This window comes from Stegodyphus dumicola, chromosome 12 (genome assembly GCF_044657685.1).
Source record: "Stegodyphus dumicola isolate Sdum_Otavi_A_Nest chromosome 12, ASM4465768v1".
In the NCBI taxonomy this organism is placed as follows: domain Eukaryota; kingdom Metazoa; phylum Arthropoda; class Arachnida; order Araneae; family Eresidae; genus Stegodyphus; species Stegodyphus dumicola.
Genome location: NC_140779.1, coordinates 111,586,678 through 111,612,406, shown reverse-complemented (window position 1 = coordinate 111,612,406; position 25,729 = coordinate 111,586,678). Strand labels below are relative to the sequence as shown.

Sequence of the window (25,729 nt, the reverse complement as noted above, 5' to 3'; positions counted from 1 at the left end):
AAATAATTCACTTAAAATATTCAATGACTCTACATTTTAAACTATCTTATCCTTTATTTAATTAATTGCAATTAGTTGGGCAGCTGAACTTGCTTTTCCTCTTTGAATCTTCTAAAATATCCGAACTAAACTGGACACCGCCCACAGTTTGTTTTCTGTATGATCAGTGTTGTTGTTTTTTTTTTTTTTTTTTTTTTTTTTTTTTTTTTGATACTTACTTTTTATGACAGATTCCGAAAAACCTAATTTTCCATATACAGAACAAAGAAAATTCCATGCTTGCATCTGCTTACTGTAGCTTAAATTGACAGCCAACTGATCAGTCCATGACGCCAAATTTTGTTTTCAGCAACGCAAAACTTAGTGGTTTCACACTGATGATTGATCTTAATTGACAGCCAACTGATCAGTCCATGACGCCAAATTTTGTTTTCAGCAAGGCATCAGTGTGGTTTCACACTGATGATTCAACTCTAAACTTACATGAGGTACCTGTGATTTCAGTAAAAATACTGAAATATTTCGCTGCGCCCCGACATGCTTCCTTACAGTTAGAAATTACCGCTTTAATAGATCATAAAGAAAAAAGATAATAAATAAATCATAAAGAGCATACTTTTATTTGAGCAACTGAATTTTTTTTTTAAAAAATGCCTGCAAATTTTTAAAAATATAATATGATTATTTTTAACTGAAGAAGTTTACATTTCATATTTCCGAATATTTTCGATTTACGCATATTTTTTCTAGGTTTATCCAGATGAATCTCACGGTTTGACGAATGTCAAGTCTCATCTGTACAGAACAATGGAAAGCTTCTTGGACAACTGTTTCGGAATACCAGAGGGCGAGGAACGTTTACCACCACAAACAGAAGAGAGGAGAAGATAGTAGGAACGCGCTGTGTTTCCTTTTCCCTCTTTTTTTACAATCAGTACTCTGAGTTTTAAAAGAAAGTATCCCATCATCACGACAGAGCAGCCATACATTCCTTCTTTGAATACTCAAGTGGTACTCATGCACAAAGTAAATCTCCTCGTGGAAGACTATTGTTTGAGCATCATTTCGGAATAGCACTTGAAAGCCAGCCGTAATGAGCTCTGGGCAGCAGCACTCAATAGATCTGTTAAGTCAGTACGAGTTTACTCTAATTTTACAGGGAGTATTAATAACTGCTGTAGGCTTAATACAATGTGATATCTAATGCGAGCAGAAAAATGCCGGCAGCATATATATTATTAAAGGCTGGCTTTGAGGTTGAAAATGGTGCTTCTAACAGCCTTGTTCAGTCACATAAATGTGGCTTTTCAGTATCGGTCTTTCATGCAAACTACTATAAAATTGTTAAAACGATCAAATCTAAAAAAAATAATGAAAACCTTCGAAATTTCTATTAAATTACTGTTCATTGTATGAAGGACCTGTAAGTAAAGGCAACAAAACACTTAAGATTGTAAAAAATAAATTATTGAAAACTGCTACAAGGATATTAAGGCATCCCCCTCGGATGCACTGAGAACTGTCAAGACAAGCTATAACTTCTATAACTGCACTCGAAGGAAAGAAGATGCTTAAAAATGGTGCTTAGTTAAGTAAAAGTATTTACGTTTATTCCTTGCATTCACCTTCCAGGGGTAGTTTTTAAATGGAAATTGCGAATCACGAAAGGAAAAGTTTCATCGGTGAAATTATAGTATCCTAGCAGATTAATATCTTCAACAGAAATGAGTTATTGCTTCTATCTTTAATTAGTGGCAGACGTCGTAACCTTATTATTATTTACTGCTTTTAAGGCATTCAGTGTTAAATGAAACGGAAAGTGTTCCTGGCTGTATTCTGATAATTATGTTATGGTGCTATAATACTGGCATTGCCATTTAGGAAAATAATGCTACCTGAAACGAAGAATTTAGCACAAAATGCACGATGCAAAAATTTGGAAAATCGTCTAAAAACCCTCAAATATCATTAATATAAAGCAACTCGCACTCTTTTCTTGTATTCTGGCTTTCAAGAGATTTAATATTAAAAATCATGACATAAATTTCGAAAAGCTAAGTAACCTTTAGTAAGGAAAAGCAAATCGCTCCCGTGTAAGTGATAAATTTCGGAATTGGTTGCAATCAGACTTATAGTATATTCGTTTTAGGATTAATTGATAATAATTAAAAATCATTTTTACTTGAAGTAGGCCGAATTTAATTTGCCGTGATATGGTGTTTTCAAAAGTAGATCAAGAAGGGAAAGTTTTATTTTTTAAAGTTTCTGAACTCATACACGTATTTTGATTGAATGGAAGTTTATTCAAGGGACAAAGTTCGTTCACATGTTTGTAACTTTTTTGACTTTGTTCGCGTGTTTTTATTGAGCTGAAATTTTGAATGGTTCTTTCGCCATGTTTTGGTTAACTTCACGTGTTCCGATTAGACCATTTTTTCGATGCTGCAGAAGTATGGGGCATGCTCGTGCAGCTTCCAAAGTATATGCCAATCACTTTGTCATTGTTCTGATGCATGCATTGTAGTTGGTAATCATTCATTTTAACAATTATTGTTGATATAAAACAATAATTCTTGAAAAATATTCGTGATTGAATGTTTTAGCTACATGCTATGAAGGGATTTATATGGCAGGGGTATTTTTAAATTGTTTGTCATATTTCAATTGAACTGAAATTTGTTTTGAATTCATTCGTGTATTCTGATTGCATAACCTAAAGGGTTTGTTATTTCATTTGCTATTGCTAATGGCTCTTTATTTCATGTGCCTGTTGTGACTGGATTTAAATCCATTTGAGGCGCACGAATAACTGAAAGCAGTTTCCAATAAATGACAGCTACGCGGCTATGGATCAAAAGCATTCTTGTCGTCGTATTTTAGCCGAAATTTAATCGATTAACTCTTAAATGTTATTTTACTAAATGGTGCAATATCAGTTTGCTCAGGTTGACTTACGTATGTAAGCTTAAATTGCTCATAATAAATTTGAAGATGAAATGATTTCATATCAACATTAATAGGTCTTAATCTGATCCAAATAATTTTTCTACTCGTGTTTATTTGTCTCCAGAGATTACACCTACTAGAAAATTTGTATGCAGGTATATGTATTTTAACTGTGTGTCAGATTCAACTAGGATGATGAGGGCTTTCGAGCTCGGCGTGTTAACATTCTGAAAAACCCTAATTTAACTCTGGTGTCCTGTCACATATAAAATCGTACGTCTGCCAAGAATGCACTCGAGGTAAGCATAGCACATGTTGACGATGACGATGCCTTTGCAAGAGACAAATATTTTTCGCATTATGCAGTTTTGTGTCTCTGCCGACTGCTCTGGAAATGCGGGATCCGAAATGATATCTATTGTCACTTATCACACACGTGTCATAGGTCACTGAGCTAAAGAAATCTGACACATATTCTTCCATCTTGTATTTGCGCGAAGGTAGTTAGTTACTTTTTTGCGTGTGCGTGCAAATTCACCAAAGATGAACCATTCGTTAATTGAATGAGTTAAGTCTAGGATACATTTATGGACTGTAAATGTTAGTTCTGACTTCGGAAAATTATCTCTGATGACTCTTCTTATTTCAAGCTATATATACATGTTCATATTGACTTCAGAATTAGAAAATATAAATTTTTGCATATAGTTCTGATTTATGAAATTGCAGCATTAAATACATACCAATAATCATTTTATTTGTTTTAAGAGTTATGAAATATTTGGAAGTTTTGAAAGAGATATAATATTTTTATAGGTATACAAGTATACAATTTATTACGGCTAAATCCTTGACAGCTTCTATATGAAAGCTCAAATAAAGGATTTACTAATAAGACATGGTTTTCATCTTACATGTAGGGAAAATTATGAACATGCTATGTAGTCAATATGTTCAGCTATCAGGAGTTATGAACTGTTAACGTACTTTGCATATAATTTTAACTGACAATAGGTTACGTTTTAAATAATAATTTTCAGTTCAATTTTCTTGCAGTACGAAGGTGGTTTCGTGATGCTAGTGAAAAACATAACGTTCTCTTACGATTGCCATATAAATATACCCAATATTTTGACAGGTTTTAAATAGCACCTGTGTAATAACGAAAACATTATCCGAAGAAATTATTTATTTAATTTTTCTTCTCTACTTGTTTTAATATATATATATATGTTCCTTTCCTAAAAACTGAGTTTATGTATTAAAACTAATATTTAGTCGTTTAAATCTAATATTTAGTTTATATATTCAACTAATATTTTGATTTGCTCACCAAAATATACCACCAAATATGTGTTAGCAAGTGATAATAAGAAAAGAACTATTTACATAAATCAAAATGTTTGTCGTCATGTCGAGAATTTTTAATAATAAACTTAAGGTGAAGTGGGATAAGTGCAGACTGGTTTTTGTAAAATTGGAACTTAAACCTGTGTATTTTCAATCTGGTATGTATATGTTTAACGCTGTCGGTATCAAACGCTTTGCACAGTTATTATTATTTAATTAATATAAACTAAGATTCTAAGTTTCCTTGTAAATTTTCATTTTTGATAGACTAATGCACAAAGTGTTAACTACTCTGCATTTTCCCTCGAAAATGGGGCAAGAGCGTACCTACTTGAGGGACATCTATGCAAATTAGCTCATATTAACTTGTAGTTGATTACTAGATATTAGCACGAGAAATATCGCTTGTATTATAATAAATATCTGATACGGACACCACATGACTTCTTTATACGGCATATTAAATTATACAAATTTTTGCTGCATTGCATTCAAACGTATTTCTTCGAAAATCATTAGATACATTTCTCGTTCAATTAATTCTATTCTCATTTCGCAACAAGGCAAAAATATATAAAAACTCAAAGCATCTTCATTAAAAATTGAAAAATATAAAAAAAAAATATAAAGTACCAAATATAGTTAAAAACCAGGACTGTAAAATCGGAGTCGGGCAGATTTTGGGGTAAAAGGATTCGGAGCTGGAGTCGCTAAAAACAGGTCAACTCCGACTCCGACTCCAGTTTTCGTTGGACAGTTTGAATTTGAAATGAAATTAAAATGAATGGGAAAAAAAATTAATGACAAGCTGAGTTATTATTTTTATTTATGAACTGTATACATTAATAAATAATTATTTTCTATTTTATCGACCTATTAATAAATAAATATAAGGGAGGATGATGGATGTGATATTTGCCATTAGTGATTAAACTGATTCATTTAGTTACTTCATTTAGTTACAAGTCTCACTGATAAATTTACGTAAGCAGCAATAACAGTAAGAACTCCTAAAATTGATGCCATTCTTAGGAAGCGAGCAGGAAAAGGAGCAATTATTGATCAAGCAATGCGATAAGGAAGTACATATTTGATGATAAAGAGGTTTTTTACAATTAAGAACTTTTTTAGGAGATATAGAAAACCCTAATGTTTCACTAACAAAAAGACTGTGGAATGATCTTGCAGAATTGGAAACACTTCTTTCTGTACCGTATATAGCCACAAAAAAAGCTGTAATCTGAAGAATTGACAGGAGGCGAGAATGGGATGTTTGTTCTTTTTGAAATGGAAGGTTTATTGCAGAAGGAATCATTTCTTGAATGAAGAAAAGAGAAACTAGTTTGCTAGACAATGAGATCTTGCTGGGTTCAATATATGGAGATACGAACACGAACAAATTAAAAAAGGAAAGAAAGTCATCTATGAGCTTTCATTAAGAATGAAATTATTATCAGAACAATTGGAGAATTCGAATCAGGACAGTCAAACCGCAGACATTGCAACTGAGTCTCTATCATCCTTTTCCATTGATGAATTAGATTTTCAGAAATATTTTTGGATAATATTGAAAAGGCTAAAGCAAAGCGAATGAAAATTTTAAAAAAAAAGAGCCTTTACATATAAAAATTAAAAAATACAAAAAAAATTTCTACACGGCCTTTGAAGAAATAGAGAAATATGATTGCGCTTGCAAGACACCTCTTTTAGAACTTATAAAAATCTATCCTGAAAAGTTAGAAGAAGTAGCCCTAACAGTAACATCTCTTCCTCCTACTCAAGTTAACGTGGAAAGACTCTTCTCAGCTCTGAGGTTTATCAAATCGGATCTATGGTCCTCCAACAAAGAAAATCTTGCCGAAGCTATACTGTTTCTTCGAAATAACTGATGCCAGTTTTTCCATTTCATAATAAATGCTAATTAATATAAATTATTAGCCATGCCATCATTTTTTTCTGTAGCGTCTATTACATCTTTTATATTAAAAATATAAGCTGTAACGCATGTATATATGTTTACACATATATGAGGGAGTTGCAGTCGAATTGGAGTCAGAGTCGGAGTCATTAAAACTCCAGGAGTCGGAGTCAGAGCCGGAGTCAGTCATTTTCCCTACCGACTCTACAGCCCTGTTAAAAACATCTGAATATTTTTTTTTTTTTTTTTTTTTAAATATTTTAAATTAAAGTTTCTACGCAAAAGCAAGCAAGTCAGCCAGCAGGAAGACAGAGTTTTAGATGTGCAAAACTGAAAGTTTACTTTTGGTCCCACTCTGTAAAAAGACACTGATATTGGTGCACCGAGTGAATTAATTCATTATTCTACTAAGAGTTTCAAATGTAAACAAATGCCAGCCTCATCAGGACCGCCACTTAAACTTTTAAATTCTTGATAACTCTACAACTATTGCATGCAGATTAATCAAAAACGCAAAAACCTTAACCGGAACGTAAGAAGAACACAATTCAATCACTTTTAAAGCAAAAAATGCACAGTTTACCAAAATATAAGAATAAACGTTTGAACTCACCCATCCGGGTAATAGACTGAGTATATATATAGATATATATACATTTGGTGCGGCCGATTGCGACAAAAAAGAGAAATGCAGAGCTACACGTTATAGTAGTCCCATATAAAAATTTCAACGTTCCAGGGCTACTCGTTTCTTAGTTATGCGAGATACATATATACTTAGGTATACGTACAGACGTCACGAAAAAATTGCTTCTGAATCTGTTTTGCATCCACTTTACAGTCCGTTTTGGAAAAAAGAGTTCTTTATTGTGTCCGTACGTACAGATGTCACGCAAAAACATCGTTCAAAATTTTCGTTGAAATATGATATCGGAAATTTTTCGCGATTACAGTACTTCTCTTATTTCATACCAGGAAGTAAAAATAACCGGTATACGTCCTTTCCCCGTTTACGAACTTACCCCACTCAACCTTGTATACATTTTTGTTTAAATAAACATCAGCTGTTAAGCCTGTCAGATTTCCAAATTCTAAAATGAATAATGTGAATAAAATTAATAATGTGAGTTGAAATTCAATTATGCTCAATTTTTCTAGAGAAATATACTCTTTTATCCCTCTGTTGAAGATAATGTGAAATTCCACTTCCTCACGTTTGAATTAATAAAAAAACTTAATTATTTTCGAAAAGAAATTCTTTAAAGTTTTATTGGAGGGAGTCAAATTATATATGTTATATATGTAATTATATATTCAAATTATGATTGTTTAAAATAATATACAACTAATTATATCTTACAGTGATTGTGATAACAAGTAGTAATTTTGATTATCCATTTGATGAAAGAACGTTGGTATAGAAGTAATGCAACTCAAAAGCAAATTAACTACTACATAGAATTCCATGCTGTAAATAAATTTTAAGTAATCACATTTCAAAAGTAATCAAAATAAACACGATTAAAAATTTCTTAGATTTCATGAATTTTTGTGAGAATATAAAATTTTCAGTTAAAAAAAAAATAATTTTACCAAAATTATACCTCAAGGAAATTGAGGGACACTGTTTGGTAAATACATGATTATAGAATGGATATTCTGCAGAAGACAGGCGTGCGAAATTAAATTCATTTGCTGTATAAGTCATAATTTACACAAAAAATACATTGCGTTGTTTGATGCGAAACTGGATCTAGTATTTCAGATAATTAGATTTCCTAATTTCTTCAATTAGAAAACTGGCATTTGAATTGAAGCATAGATTTAGCGTTGGAAGAATATGCGTCTTTGCCATTATTGCAGTGTATTAAATATCATGTACAAGTGGAAACTTTCTAGTAGGTTCAAAAATAGGAGACCTCACTGTTTAACCTTTTACGTGAATTTTCGTGATTATGCCTCCGCTTTCACTTTATATCTGATAGCATAATATAAATTGCAACAGAAAACAATCATCTAGGCTGCAACAAGCTAGTTTTGGTTTTATAGTAATTTACCCGTGAGCATTTGGATTCTATATGAAGAACACTGAAATTATTACATTGCAATTATTAGAAAAAATTATTTATTTCGATATTCTCATACTTTTTCTCCTTTTTACATATTCTTTTCTTCTTCTTCCCCTTTTACTTTTTAATCTTTTCTTATTTATTGCTGAATTATTTAAATCTACTGAAATATTACTGAAATTATTACAATGCAATTATCAGCAAGAATGGCTTATTTCAATATTCTTATATTTTCCTCCTTTTCATGAATTCTTTTCTTCCCCTTCCCCTTTATTACTTTTGCATCTTTTCATATTTGTTATTCTTTTTTAATTATTACTGAAATTATTACAGCTCAGTTATTAGCAAGAATTATTTATTTCGATATTCTCATATTTTTTCTCTTTTCTATATATTCTTCGCTTCTTCTTCCCCTTTACTACTTTTTCATATTTATTCCTCTTTCTGAATGATTACTAAATTATTTAATTATTACTGAAATTATTACAAGGCAATTATCAGCAAGAGTTATTTATTTCGGTGTTCTCATATTTTTCTCTGTTTTATATATTCCTTTCTTTTTCCTCTCAATTATTACTTTTCATATTTATAACTCATTTTTATTTTATTTATTTGAAGTCCACATTTTGCATGTAGACCTGAAAGAATTTCTGAAAATGTTCGGAAGTTTAATGCAATAATTTAGTTTCCTATTCCCTTAATCTCCTGTCATAACTCTAAATCTCCCAACTAATTTATACTCTCATAGCTCAACAATTGCAATATAAGTAACAGTTATTTCAATATAAGAAACTGTAGATATAAATTTTCTAATCATTTGTTTTTCTCAACTGTTTTAATTTTTTGCTTTACCAGTATAAAATTATTTCATTTTTACAAAATCTTTTTTTAATTGTGACTATCTAAAAATGTTCAATAATTCTTTTATTCGTTGCATAGTCAGTTTAAATTGCTTTATTGACGGAGACCTTTATTCTCCAGTTCTAACAAATTTTCGTCATCTTTTTGCTTAACTGATTATGAAACGTCCTTGAATTTTACGACTACTGCATGCCACATAATACTTCGAATATGCTTAAGTGTTTCCATTTTGTAAATTCAAAAAACTGTTTTCCGCCGAGAAGAATAGGAATATTGTCGTCATAGAATTTGAAAAATATTTATTTCTATTAATTTTTACATTGTGTTTTGTTTTTTGACTTTACGTAGATTTCATTCTATTATACATGCAATTCACTTACTATAATCTATATGACAAATGTCCGCCTTAGATGCGCATATGACTGCTGTGCAGTCTAATAGTGCTCGTAAATAAATGTTTCGTGTTTTTCTGTAATATAGTGTGTATAAAGTTTCTGTAATATATCATATGTAGAAAGTTTACAATTATGTTATTTATTATTAATTATTATAATGTGTTATTATAATAGTAATAGTAAGTAATATAATTGCTTGTTATTAATTATTATATTAATATTACTAATTTCTGTATCAAAGGATCACTATTGTTATGCAAAATAAGAGATTTTAATGAAACATGTACATACCTATGCAAAGCTTTAAGAGCTTGTTACTTCTTTTCGTAGTGTTCATATTTAAAGGAATTTTGTCTTCTTCTAGTTCCATGTTTAAATTGAAATGCATCTGATAATGTATAATAATTGTAACGAGAAAATTATCGATGGGGAATTGAGTTTAAAATATCGAGACATTTTAAGAATAAATATTTTTTCTATCACGCTGTTTCTCAGACTTATTAATGATTTTTTTATACAAGTCAGATAGATGAAAACATATTGAACTTGCTCTAATAAGATTTTGAAAAAGCATGCGCAACAATTTTAATTGTATATCGGTATTAGTATGAATACATGCAAATAGTAAGTTTTTTATATTTTGCTTGAATGTGTACATAATAAATTTAACACTTTTGTCTTTTCCTTAAACTTCATAAGCTAAAATGTGTAACATTGGAACAAATAGTGTAAATATTGCACGAAAAAAAATATAAATTAAATTCTTAATTAGCCCATTTTTACTGATAGAAGATAAAACGATATTTGAAATCCTCACCAAATAGAGTTCCTTGTAAATCTATATAAAGTCACATTATATCGTAATACAAAGAATATTTATCTTGGAAGCTAAAAAATCATCTTAATGGCAGTCTACTCTTTAAGAAATAATGCTCGGTAAAAGGCCTCTAAAAAATCTTGTTCCTTCAAATCGCTATTTCAGATTCCCGTAAAAAGTTTCAAAACCCTTTAGAATAATAATAGAAAGAAAAGAAAGAGTTTGAAATAGTGATTTATATGGAACACTGAAACTCATTTTTTGATCAAAAGCACTTCAGTTGCTCTTTCTTACATTGATCAGAAGTAACCGATGCTTACTAGCAAATTCTATCTAAATTTAAAAACTTAATACAGTAGAGTCCTGTTTATGTAAAGAATCTGCTATCTGCACTCACTAAGATACATTTATAAATAAAATGCATTGATTCGATCATAGTTCTTATGCTCATCTGTCTTATTCCGCATTTTGTCTCCCCCTTTAGTCCAGACTTATTTCTTACACCCATTATGTTTTGGTCTTTAAGTCTTGGGAGAAAAGTCTACGAGTATTTTGTAAGTGAGCTATTCCAGATTACTATATCCCAAATGCAAAAGACGTTTGTTAAAGCAAAGCCAAGTTAGCAATACCAATCTTAATTTTATTTTTACATAGGACTTTCAAATTAAATTTTCATCTCTGAAAATAGTTTGAATATTTTATTCTTTTGATTTACTTGTCATTTGATCGTTACCCATACTAGGTCATTTATGTTTTAGTTTTAAATTTATGATTTTAATTTAGGTTTTAATTTAGGTTTTAATTGGTAGTACTTTATTTGCCCTTTTTGAATTTATATGACTAGAAAACGCAAACATGTCGGGAAAAGAGGCAAATTTAATGAGACTTTTGATTAGTTTAACTTGGCAAAGAATTTTGAGTTCGATAATACCGTTTGAAGTCTCAGTGTATTTGTTGGAACGAAACATGTTTGCGTGATCTAGTTAATCAACTAGGTTCGAAGCTTAAACAACACTTTTCCCTTGACAAGTTCTGAAAGTTCTTTAAACAGAGAAGTTCAAGTTCTTTAAACAGAGATTTAAAATATTTTTTTAATTTGTTCATAATTTGTAATTTGCTTAAGTATTTCATTTTACAAGTGTTTTGCTGATGGATTTTTGATGCACAAGTTATGATTGATGAAGCAGTTATAGTGAAGAGCTTTAAGAAAATAGGGATATCGAATGCTCGTGATGGCTTTGAAAATAATTCCACGAGGGAAGACAAACTGAAGGGTGACGAAAGCAGTGACGATGGTGACTATGGTAATGACCTGCAAATTATGGAAAATGACACTGACGGAATATCCAACAGCAGTGAATGAACTGAGGCCTAGGGAGTAGCAATAGACAACACTAAGAGCAGGCGAGATTCAAGATACATATAACTAGAAAGGAAGCTATCTTTTTAGATATTGCAACGTTAATACTACTATGTGTTCCTATTGCAATGTAAGTTTATTTTAAGCAGATAATACTACAATAATTACCGGTAATGTGTGTATTTATGAACATTTTTCGTTGTTACGTTTTACTGTAATCGCGCCTTTTGGGAATTAAATTATTCGCATAACCTTTCTTCTCGATTTTCATATGATAAAATTAATAAAACGGGAGGGGGATACTCCAGTACATACGGTATATGTGAAAAATAAAAAGGTTATTGCATTAACTCTTGATAATAACGGAATTATGTGTATTCTCTAGGGAATTATGGGTATTACTAATTTTTTTTCTGTTCATTTTGCTGAAAAATATAATTTAACGTCTAAATAAAATACTAAAGCCTTGAAAATAAATTAGAGCCTTTTATTTAAATATGGAAGTCATTTACTTGTATCTGTTTCGGTCCCATTTACTTTGGATAATCCAGGCTCTACTGTAATACAGGATTTGCGTCTATTAAATTGCAAATCAGGATTTAAATTTAGACAGAACTCGGTTCCTACGTTTCTCAGATTTTGAAAGAATAATTTAAGCTGGACCTACAAATAAGATGAACTTAAGTATTTTAGTTTATTATTTAATTTTTTGTATCTTAATTTATTTTAATTCCTTTAACTTTTTATATCTTTACATTTTATTTAATTTTAATTATTTATTATGTTACTTATTTAATTTTTTTCTTAACCGACATTTCTAATTTTAGAAATTAAGCCCTGTGACAGATACATAGCAGAAAGGAAAATTGTGGTTTTTCTCTTAAGAATTTAAATTGTGCCCTTCTAATAGTTTTCTGATATTTCAGTGGTCTTAAGTTTACCTGTCACTGTTACAGGTAAACTGTTATCTATCATCAATCAAAACTTGTGCATCAAAAATCCGTCAGCAAATCAATTAGTAAGGCGGAAACAGCCGCTATGTGGACGAACCTATTATAAAATTTAGGGGACCTCGCTTTCTGAACGTCTGGATGTAAGGGAAACGTACATGAATGTATAAAACATTTCAGAACCTTGCGCTAAAAAGCTAAGGGGGGCGAAATATGCTAGGGAGCATAAGATGTTCTATGATTTTACAAATGTTTAAGACTTCAATTGAAAATTAAGGAGAAAAAACTTTTAGTTTAGTAAGAACCTTTTAGTTTTATCTCGCTGTAAATAATTAGAAAAATATTCAGGATCTTATTTTGATTCTTCATTATTATATTTCAGTTAATGCTTCATTTTACAAAAATACAGAAAAGTTATAAATTAATACTTAAATCAATATTCCTAAATTCAAATCACATGATTTTTTTAGCGGTTTAATTTCGAGAATTACTAAATATCCACAAAAATTTCAAATTCGAAGCATATGAGTTCGAAATTTTGACAAGGAACGCATTGTGAAAATGGAATATTTACTAACTAGTTCAGTTGAAATTTGTAAATATTTAATAATTTTGTGAAAGAAGTTTATAAATTTAGAAACAATTTTTATTTTTCTTATTATTTTTATCTTATCAGTTATTGGTTATTTGGTTGTTTTTATCAGTTTTAATTAAAATTGCTAAACGGCATTCATTGTTTTATTTTTTGCCATTTCCTTTACCTTGGCTATGTTTGAAAACTGGTATTCTTGTTTAAATACACGCTTGTGGTTAAAATTGTGATAGCCTTTTGGAAAATATGCATTTATAAATTTGAACAGCTTACAGCTGTAAGGTTCTTATCACATCTAGCGACGGTCCCTGCTAGCTGTGATAAGGACCTTACAGTTTAACGGGAGGATTGCTAAAGATAAATTCAAAACAACGGGAGGATTCCTGGTTGTTTAACGGGATGATTCCTGGTTTAAACGGGAGGATTCCTAGAGAAAAGTGCTTCGCTGGAAGCGAAGTCCCACCTAGCTACGGAAACGATGTACCAGTCACGTGGGGTTTTTTGAAACCTCGCCGAAAACGTTTCGGCTGGAGCTCTCTCCCGCATAGAGATCAATCAGTGAGACGAAAGTTCTGCTTCTGAAGGATCACGGAGTCCCAATCTGAGCGATAATCGATTACTGTTAGGCGTTCAAGTCTTTGTAGTAAAGTGAAAATGGTAACTTAGCGACGTGGCTTTCCTGGAAATGTGCGGATTCTGAGAATTGACCCTTTCTATGTCAAGTCCCTCGTAGCCGAAACATAATGTAATTGGGACTTTAATGAACAGGGTACCCCATGAAAATGTAGGCCACTTGCTGCACCAGTGCCACGCTGTTTGCAGGAGCCCGTAGACCCCTGTCGGTGGAATAGTGTTGTCCTGTCCGGTGACATGGTGTTGCCAAATGAAGGTATACACCAGCTTTATTTCGCCTTCCTATTCGATCCTTCTGTTCATACCCCGCCAGAAAGATGGTGTCCGTCTTGTCACATTATCGCCAGAGATGAGCTTTTCATGACCCGCCCTAAAATTAATGTACTAGAAAGCACACAACATTGCAATGATTGTTTAATTTAGAGCACGAAAGATTGACTAATTTAAATGACTTAACATGTTCAGAAAAGTTAACAATACCGAACTGTAAAAAAGCAAATTGCTTAATTTCTCACAATTTCCAGTAGTACTGTATTGGGAAACCTTTCATTGCAATTACAGCTTCAGCAACGTTCCATGGAGTGAACCAATGATTTATCTTCATCCAGCATTATAATATCTTTCTTTAACTGCTTCTATTAGCTGTATGGTCCATGGTTGCTTCTGACTGACAAAGCTCTTTAATCGGCTCCAGAGATTAAGCTTAGTCAGGGTTACTCCAACAATAACATATCATTTTCTGAAACCACATTTTACTGCGAACAGAAGCATGAAAAGAGACAGTCCTCCTCAAGTATGAAAGTTTGCTATCTCGGAAAATGTCGGCATTAATTTTGATCCTGATGCAACGCAAATGTATTAGCTGCTATGTAAATTACTGTTAATCACATAAATTCATCCCAGACCTGTTGCTGACATACATTCCAATAGCCTAACACTGCTAGATGCTTCGCATAAGGGACTGTGAACTCAGGCAGTAAATGTTCTCCATTTCTTCTTCTGACACATTTCATTCCATCAATATCAAATATGGATATATGGTTTCGTCACTCGAACAGATAATGTTCTACTGTTCTTCTTGCCAATCATGTGCTAGCCCATTCTAATGGTTTCTGTATTTGTTCGAGGGGTTAAAAAGACTTTTCCTTTAAAATTCTGGCGTTTAATCCAAAATTTTGAAGGCTGCCACGAGCAGCCTTGGCACTTATATTCAAACACATTAATGTATATCATTTTAACTGCCTCAAATAAAGAAATATTTTGTCCTCTTTTTTAGACTCAGTCCTTCTTCTGAATGGATTAGATTCTGCTTTTCTTAAGTTGATTTGATTTTTAATAGACATTTTTTATTATGCTTGACAACCTAAAAAAGATAACAGAAAAACTCACAAAACAGTACTGATAAACAGTATTTATATTCAGATTTCTGAATACGATCCTCAATTCTGATTCCAAAACATATGAACTTATTCATGCTAATATCTTCATTTTTTGTCGCCTCACAACAGCTGACTACTTGCAACTTTGAATTTAACCCTTGTCTTTATATTAGATAATTTTGTTTTATTCTTGTCTGTCATTTAATTATAACTTTTTAAGCAATAAAGATCACTCACTGTGGTAAACTGCTTTGTATTTTTCATAAAACTCTCTTTCTAGCAACGCGTAACTCTATAACATATTTTCTTAAAAATAATGAAATTATATGCGATCTAACTTTAGATACATATTTTCCAAAAGGGTTTAACAATTCTGTTCATTAGTGTAACTTAAAGTAAAAACTTTGTGTATGATGCTATAAAAATTCTCAGAAATGCAGATCTGCTATGCAATTTTTCATTTCCTGTTTTTCAAGTTTTATTATGACTTAGAATTTCGATAATATACTGAATGCCAAGAACTTAGAAAGCTTTTTGCCAAATGTCCTTAAAGATCATTTTTATTCAATTAATTTGAATCAAAATTAGAATTATTAGACATTACTCAAATTTGCAAAATAATTAGCTTTTAGTAAATAATAATGTCTTTACAAAATAATAATAAATAAACGCTCTATGTGTTTCTCTTTTTCACATATTTATGTAGCTAAAATAATCTGATGTTAATATTCAAATGGAAAATTCATGCTTAAAAATAATACATTTATGTATTATTATTAAGCACTATTGTTTAGACTATTAAATTTAATAAACAAAAATTTCAGTAATTATTGTTTTTTAATAGAATATATCATCTTTTGATTTGTTACATTCAAAATATCACTGTATTTTTATTTACTATAAATGTAATAACAGTTTCATTTTGCATCTGAAGTTTTATTTTGTCTTCTGCATCTTCTCTGGTCCCAGGAATACTTCCTGGTACAATGTGAAATGTATAAATTGTTTGGTTTAAGTATAACAAAATATGTGCAAAACAATTATATACTCTTTAGTCATTTTAGACTAGCTAAAAAGTTTTCATTGTGGAATTTATCAGAAATATGAATTTTAACATTTTTCCTACACATTAATTTAACCTGTCGTTAAATGTTTGATTTCTGATCACACTTCAAAGCAAAGATATTCAGGGGTGTAAAAAAGTGCAAAAATATGATCTATTACCCTGATTTCGTAATATTACTTTTCTTATGGTTTTATTTTAAAAGAAAACTATTTTCCGAATAAAAACTTAATAACAACACAAAATTACAAATTTCAAACTCAATAGACTAAGTATATGATAAATAAAAATTACCATATTGTGAAAATAAATAGATATATTAGTAATAACAAACTTAATGCCTTGAAATAATTGTTTTATAAATCAAATATATGAATTTTAATGCTTTAAGTCATACGATGACAATGAAATTACATATTGATCAGTTATAAAGCTTAGATAAAAGTCTTTTATAAAATGAAAATGTAAGAACTTTTTAAAATTTATAAATTTTTCAAAGTCAGAATTTTATTTCAGTATTTTCATTTACTGTACATCACAAATGAGCAAGATTTTTTTTTTCAATCAATATACAACTGGTTAATCTATATATGATAAGAAACCTCGATAAAATCTAGTATTCAGTTAAATTGTAGTGTAACTTTCTGTAACCTAATACTATTCTGAAAAAGATTCAATATAATGGTAACTTATCAAAATTAGATTTAAAAAACATATAGATCAAATTCAGCATTTTTATATCCGCTATCTAAGAGTCTTCTAAGAGCTATCTTTAAGAGTAATAGAGTGTACAAAAGGTTTATGCTTTTTTCAAGAGATTTAAACAAGACTCATACCAAATTCGAAGTACAAAAGTAAAATATAAATCTTACCTCTATTAATGTCGACATGACTGTGATGTAATCATACTTTAGTTCTAAGACAGTCTTCTATAAAGTGATAGTGAGAACACTTAAAAATAGCTACTGCAAAAATATTGCATATTAAATTTTTTAAATCATTTTTTCAACAAAAAAAAAATTGTTTACGAAACTTCATTTGGTAGCATTTGTACTCTGCAACATTAGTAAAATTTCCACTGTACGCTTTAGCGTCTGTTACATTGTACGATGACACAAAAATTCTGTGCAAAGATAAGATGTTCTTTAATAAATTGAAATCGTTTCGCATGTTGAAATTTAGAACATTTCTTCAAGGCATGCAGTTGCTTACATAGCACACATAGTTATGTTTTACATTTTTAATTTTATCAGCTGTTAAAGATTTACTTTTATTTACAAATGGAGAATAGCTATTCGGAATTTTGCCAGAATTAGTTTCCCGATTAAGGCTTTTCAGAATTGTACTTCCGTAATTTGTAGCTTTACCAGAATTACCAGAAGTTTGTCATTAATACCTGTACGTATCCAAATGATCAGAAGGTTGTTGATGCTTGTTCCTTGATCTATTGCACCAAGATATTTTACTGTACATTTATTTACAATTTATTTACAAGTCGTATGCCACCTGGCATGTTTACAAGCGTTATGCCTCCTGGCATGTACATGATAGACATATTCTGCCACCTGGCATGTGAATTGATACATCATATTAGTTTTCTGCCACCTGACAGATACTGCAATTACCTCAATTAGCGGTAATACGCCCGACATTTTGGCGTGTCCGCTTCCCTTACGTTCTGTAACGCAACTAACTTTTTGTGCGGTGCGCCCTCTAGGCACAAATCACCGCAATCACCGAGGAGGCCAAAACATCCTCCCCCCCCCCCCGATGAATTACATTCATCTTAATACAATCTTCAATATATGCAAACAAGTAAATGAAAAATATAGAAACTGAAAACATACAAAAACCTTTAAAAAGTATAAAATTACATATTACACTTACCAATCTTCTAGCAAAACATCTTATATCTTACTATATTGAAACGTTAACTATGAGGGTTAAACTAGAACAAACAAATAAAATTATTAGTACAATAAGAAATGAAAATAATAATAAAACATATTCAATATAAACCAAACACTTAAGTTAATGTTCTTCAACTGGTAAAAGACACAGTTTGGTAATAGGACGTTTAATGTCCCCGTGCACAGTTTTTAGTCTAACCACTCGGACATTATTGTCTCTTCCAGGAAACACTTCTATTACCCGCCCGAGTTTCCAACGTAAAGAAGGCATATTATCTTCTTTAATGAGAACCAAGTCATTTAGACGAATATTTCTGCTAGGCTGTCTCCATTTGCTACGCTGCTGTAGTTGGCACAGGTACTCTTTAGACCACCGCTTCCAAAACCCTTGGAACATCTGCTGTGTTAGTTGCCATCTTTGCAATGGAGACACTCGTACTTCGGTTAAATCTTGTTCCGGAACAGCTGTTAAAGAAGTCTCTATAATAAAGTGTCCAGGAGTCAAAGCTATCAAATCATTGGGATCACTGGAGACCGGTGTTATTGGCCTCGAATTGAAGCATGCTTCAATTTGTGCAATTAGAGTTAACTCTTCATAAGTCAAAATTTGAGTTCCAACACATTTCTTTAGATGCAGCTTCATAGATCTAACAGCTGCCTCCCATATACCGCCATGATGTGGAGCAGCTGGCGGGTTGAATATCCACCTTATGTTTTCATTTGCTAACCACCTTTGAAATTCTGAAGCCTTCCGTAACTCATAGGCGGTAAGCATACCAGATTCCATTTCACGAGCGGATTTACAGTTGTTCACGAAGCGCAGAACATAAGCCATTATTCCCAGTATTTTGGTTAAATTTCCGTACAGTTTAAGATTTAGTAACGGTTCTGTAGACTCCACAAGTGTTTTCAAAGTAACACATTTTCGTTCTTCACTAACGTTTTGCAAGTCAGCTTCGGTATTCATTTCGTTTATGTGATGTCGAATATCTACTTCTGAAAGCCAGGGTGGCCCAGAAAACCAATCACTATCATTAATTAGAACTTCAGCATCCATGCCTCTCGTAAGTTTATCAGCAGGGTTTGTCTTCCCACTGCAAAAGTACCAGTTGTTTAAAATTGTTTTCTCTTTGATTTCTACCACACGATTTCTAACAAATTGTTTCCACTCGTTGGCAGATCCCTTGATCCAGTGAATGCAAATTTGGGAATCAGTCCAGTAAAATATATTTCCTTTATCCAACTGCGGAAATATCGATTGCAAATACGAACCTAATCTTGCAGAAATTAATGTTCCCAAAAGTTCAAGCCTAGGGAGTGTTACCCTTTTTAATGGAGCCAAACGGGATTTCGACACTATGAAACTTGTTTTACATTTATTTTTCTTCTTAAATCTAAAATATGCTACGGCACCATAACACTTGGGACTGGCATCAGAAAATATGTGAACTTCTATTAACTTCCAACACATATCACTGAAATACTGCCTGGGAATTTCGAAAAACTTTATTTTTTCAACTTCTTTTAACCATTCCTGAAATATGAATTCTGTATCAAGGGGAACACTTTCGTCCCATTGAATACCCTTTTCCCACATAGTCTGCATTAAGAGTTTAATTCGAACAGTAAATGGATTCATAATTCCTAAGGGATCAAAGAGCATACCACATGCTGCTAAAATGATGCGTTTAGTTACTTTGAGATTTTGTAACTTCTCAAACTGAGATACATCTATTTTCAAATTATCATTGACATTGTCCCAGATAAGACCTAAAACTTTCAACGGTACCAAAGAGTCTTCAGATGTTTCACGAGAGTCAATTCCATTAAGTTTCCATAGTTCATTCAGCTCAGGTGAGTTTGAAACCCATCTACGTAAATTCATACTGGCCTCGCTAAGAATGAAAATCATGTCCTTGCTTAAATGTAAGGCCTTTGCTACATTAACTGTCCCAGAAATTAAATCATCTACGTAAAGCTCTTTTAACATACTGCATGCCTCTTCGTAGGCATCTTCATACTTTTTTAAATGCAGTCTTACTGTAGCTGTTAATAAATAAGGTGAGCACTTGACCCCGAAAGGAACTCGATTCTGTTGAAGAACTTGTAAGTTGGAATTACTGTGATCGAGATTTGACCCTTCTTCATTTATCCACAAAAACTTTAAAAAATCCCTATCTTCTTTAGCTAAGCCTACCTCTAAAAATGCACGCTGAATGTCGGCACAAAACGCAATTGAATGTACCCTGAATTTAATGATAATCTTTAGCAAATCAGGATTTAAATTAGGTCCGCTTTCCAAACAATCATTAAGTGATAAATTTCCCTTACTTTTAGAAGAAGCGTCAAAAACTATTAGAACCTTTGTAGAATCCTTCTGCTCGCGCACTACCGCGTGATGAGGCATGTAATACCCCGTTTTCAAACTACTATTTAAATACGTATCTACCCGTTCCACTATACCATCTCTCAAGTGTTCATTAATTATCTCATTATATTTTAAATATAGCTCGCTATTTTTCTGAAACTTATTATTTAAAAATTGTAAACGCTGTTTCGCGATTTCATAATTGTTATTTAAACCTTCAACACCCTCTTTCCACAATAATCGAGTTTCATACCTTTTATTCTTGTAAGTTGTATTTCGTTCAAATGACTCTAAAATTTCTTTATCTGATAGAGATATTTCTTTATCTGAACTTATCCCAATTGCTTCTAATTCCCATAATTTTTTAACTCTTTCATAATCTAAGTCCTCATTTACAACGGTTATATGATTAACTCTTGCGTCCTTACACTTTGATCCTTCGTCCTTGCCTTGAATCACAAAACCGAAAGTGCTTTCTGTTGCGACTAATTTTTTACAAATCTTCACGTTTCGTTCTCCTAAAATTTCCCAAATATAATCCGAACCTATTAATACATGAATTTCGTCACTCGTACCAGCATCTGCTAATTCTATTCCCTTCTCAAACGCCATCTTTCGTATCCACCGAGAAGGAACTTTTACTTGCCCTAGTGTTATAGAATCAATGACTATTGCGTTAATTTTTATCTTTTTATTGGGATGGCTTACATTTTGCAATACGATTTCTACGATATCATACAAGCGCTCTTTTGCATCTTTGCATCCAAATGTGAAAATAATAAGCGCTTCTTTATTAATAATTTTCAACCCCAGTGAATCAACCACTTCTCGTAAGATGAATGACTTTGTTGACCCTGAATCTAGCATACAACGTAATACCTTTTCGTTCTCCCCTTTACACCTAACTGCTGCCGAAAACGTCTGTAAAAGAACGGAAGTCGGTAGTTTAATTTTGTTATTATTTTCATTACATAAGAGCGAAAGAGAAGCTTCAGGGATTGGCGTTTGTTTTGTCTGATTGGAAGTATCCGTCTCTAAATCTTTCGATGCGGCGTCACATATTAACGAATTATGTAAACCTTGGACATTGCACAGTCTGCATTTTTCATCTTTATGAGCACAGAAACGCCTTGGATGCCCTTTCGAAAAGCAAATAAAACATAAACCTCGATCCATTAATGCCTTTCGGCGAGCCTTTAAATCAAGTGCGCAATCATGATTCATATGACAAGCAGATAAACAAAATATACAGACATTTTGATTCTCTTTCTTAGGCGGGGTAGAGAACTTTCGATTTGGATTAAAATGTGAATTTTGAAAGTATTTAGAGGGAGTTTCGCTTTGACTAGTTAATACCGAAGCACCTTGCTTATTCGTACTGTAATCATTTCTTTTAGAATGCATGTAAGATTTATTTTGATAACCTTGATGGGAACTTTTGTTTCGTATTGATGTTTCATTTACATCAAAATTCTTAGAACGCGCTAACATCATTGATGTTTCCCTACATTCCACTTCAGTTTTCAAGAACGTTAGTAGTTCATTAACATCGAAATTTTGTTTATCACTTCTTTTCCTAGTGAATTCTAGAGTTAAATTCTCGGGTATTAACTTTAACAAAATAGGGGATAATAAATGTCCATAAGAACCACTAGTAACATTTAAAGAATTTAAATTCCTTATTTGTATTTCTATATCGTCATAAAGCTTCCTCAAAGAAGCCGTATTTCCGGAATATTTTACAGGTTCTAAACTCAACAATTTATTCATATGCGCATTAATTAGCAGGTCATCTCTGCCGAAACGGTTTTTTAGTATATCAACAGCCACCGTATAGTTTTCACTAGTAAATGTTAATCCACTAATAGCATTTAAAGCTAAACCTCCCAAAAGCGATTTTAAATAACAAAACTTGTCAACCGAACTGAGACTTTCGTTTTGGTGAATGGAATTACTAAACTGATTCCAGAATTCAAGCCAAGAACAAGGATCACCGTAATATTTTGTAATCGTTAATTTTGGAAATTTTAAAGTATTAACTTCACAAGTTTTCAACTTCGGGGATATAGTTTCCTCACTAGAATTTCTAGATTCAACTTTACACGCGTTTTTTCTTAATTTTTCCTGAATTTTACATTTAAAACTTATAATTCTTTCCTGATATTCCTGCGCGGAAATTACTTCTGTTTCTAACTCCTGTTCCGTAATTATAAGTTTTTCAATCTCAGAATCGTATTGTTTCAACAACTGCGATTTTTCAAGTAACATTTCGAGTAATTCTTTTAATTTCTCATCCGCGGTTTCACCCTCTTCTAACAATGCAGAATCTATTTTACTCATCAACTTGGTAGTTAAGTTACGCGTCACTGTGCGCAACTTCTTTGCCTTATTCATAGCCTCCATTTTACCATTAGATTCTATCAACTATAATAATCACCAAGATTTTTATTCAACAATTCTATTCAAAACTGGAAAAATGAAAAAGGGCCTACCTCGAATTTCTTCGCGTTAAATCCTGGCTTTTCAGTCATGAACTCACTCCATTCTTCATCTCCACAAATCAAGTCCGGTGTCACCAGAAAAAATGTACGTATCCAAATGATCAGAGGGTTGTTGATGCTTGTTCCTTGATCTATTGCACCAAGATATTTTACTGTACATTTATTTACAATTTATTTACAAGTCGTATGCCACCTGGCATGTTTACAAGCGTTATGCCTCCTGGCATATACATGATAGACATATTCTGCCACCTGGCATGTGAATTGATACATCATATTAGTTTTCTGCCACCTGACAGATACGATGCAATTACCTCAATTAGCGGTAATACGCCCGACATTTTGGCGTGTCCGCTTCCCTTACGTTCTGTAACGCAACTAACTTTTTGTGCGGTGCGCCCTCTAGGCACAAATCACCGCAATCACCGAGGAGGCCAAAACAATACCAAAGTAAGAAATTTTATCCTTCGGAGATTTTATAGTGTCCTAAGTTAAAACAACAGTAAATAAATTAGCCTATTTCTAAAAATGTATATATTCAAAAGAAATAACCTTGCAATTCTGTTTTCACAGAAGAGTAAGATATTTTTATTCAAAATTTATAATATGAAATCCTAGTTTTTCTCTTTAGAACAGTGACAACTAATAACTCCAATAACAATGCACGCCAATAACGTTGCTTGAGACGATGGAAGAAAAACTGAACTCTAAATGTAAAAATTACTAAATTAATTGTAACTAAATTATATATTATCAAGGTTAAGATAGATCATATTACGAAATCAAAGTAATTTCAAAGCAGGCACTCTAGCTGTATACTGGTTCATTAATTTACGTTATCAATGATACTTAAGGGCTATTAGTTAAAATTACTTATTTTTAAGTTACATTTATGTATTAGATATGCATTTTTTTATATATTACGTAAAAAACTAGGGTTCCAAAACTATATATTTTTCATCCTATTTCAAGATATATTTCTTAACTGTATCTCATAAATAAGTCTCGTAATCTTATCCTAACGTTTTAAGAAGCTAAATTTTTCTCTGCAATTTCTGTACGGGCAATATACAATAAAAATAAAATTCTACAATAAAAACATATACAATAAAAATAAAATTCTCTTTAAACTGACGTGTTTAATTATTTCTAAGTATATTAAGCATATATATACCCCTGAATATATTATAGCCATCTATGCTATGAGCTTAGATACTGTCAGTTTAAATATTAAAGCATAACTAGAAAATATACTACTTCTATTACAAACTCAAAACAATTGACAATCTTAAAATAGTTAGCAAGCTATTTGTAATTAGATTCATAAAAATGTAAATTTAACAAAAATTTACATTTTCTAAAACATCGTACGAATAAGATTTTAGTATAAAAGCAAACATAGATTTTTTTTTAAACAAGGCAATTTGTAAATTTCTGCTTTTCTTTCCACAGAAATTTCTGCATGTATTATTTACAAAATGACTTCTCAAGTGTATTATATTTAGATCACTTTAGAATTCTTTATAACTATTATTTTTCCTTGGAGAATTGTGTACTATGTCCTTAATGCAAATGATAATCAGTGATTACTGATGGAAGCAATATAACATTTGCCTCTTGTGCATAATTTTTAAAGCCTTAGTTACTTGTAAATATATGAACCTAAAAATTCTCACAATAAGTTTTTATACTTATTGAGAAATTATCTTTAACAAATGAAGTGAAAATATACATGCTCATGTAAATTGTAAATAATTTGAATAAACCTGCCTTTTTTATTAAAGTATGTTCTTGAGTATTAACTTACATATAGTGCTCATTACAACAGCGGAGTCTGCAACACAAGTGAAAAATCATAAAATAATATGTAGTACAATGTTAAGAATAATAGATTTGATATTATATTATTTGATAGCATTCTTATTCATTGCAAATCAATATAAAAAAAATAAAGAATTTAACTTGTCACAGAAAATAATGTAAAACCTAGAAATGATTATGCATTAAGCCATTAAAATGCCTAAATGATTTCAGTACTGTGAAACCAGTGCACGGATTTCTGGCTCTTGAAATTTTGTAAATGCGGCTTCAGTATGGGTATACAAGGTTCGTATATCGACATTTTCATGTCGGACATAAATTATTTATTGCTAATCGGGGGCACTTTGTTAATTGAGCACGTGAGCTACAGGAAAAAATTTTAAAAAACAGCAGGTTTTGCACGTCTCTTCTATAGCTCATAGATTAAGCTCTGACAACCTTAAGTCACTGATTCAAACGTCTCTTCTTACAGATTAAGCTTTGATAACCTTAAGCCACTGAATCAAAAGCAAATCTATACAGGAATAATTAAAAAAAAAAAAAAAAAAAAAAAAACAGAAGGTTTTGCACGTCTCTTCTATAGTTCACAGATTAAGCTTTGACAACCTTAAGTCATTGATTTAAAAGCAAATCTATACAGAACACATATAAAAATATATATCAAGTAAAATGTTATTGACTAAAATTATTGTTAATTAATTCACTAAAAATTATTGTTAATTTATTGATTAAAATTAATCATATAATAACTGAATTACTTACTAAGACGACAATTAATTAAATTAATAACCAAATT

The 25,729-nt window shown here is 31.5% G+C and overlaps 1 protein-coding gene across 1 annotated transcript in view; it reads left to right on the top strand.

Moving 5' to 3' along the window:
• LOC118185383 (inactive dipeptidyl peptidase 10-like) overlaps positions 1-24,366 on the top strand; it is a 497,660-nt gene extending 473,294 nt beyond the window's left edge. The window contains exon 21 of the mRNA XM_085806802.1: positions 751-24,366. Within this exon, the coding sequence (XP_085662928.1) occupies positions 751-891 (141 nt within the window). The 3' untranslated portion in view covers positions 892-24,366. The remainder of the gene's footprint in view (positions 1-750) is intronic.
• Positions 24,367-25,729: the final 1,363 nt, after the last annotated feature.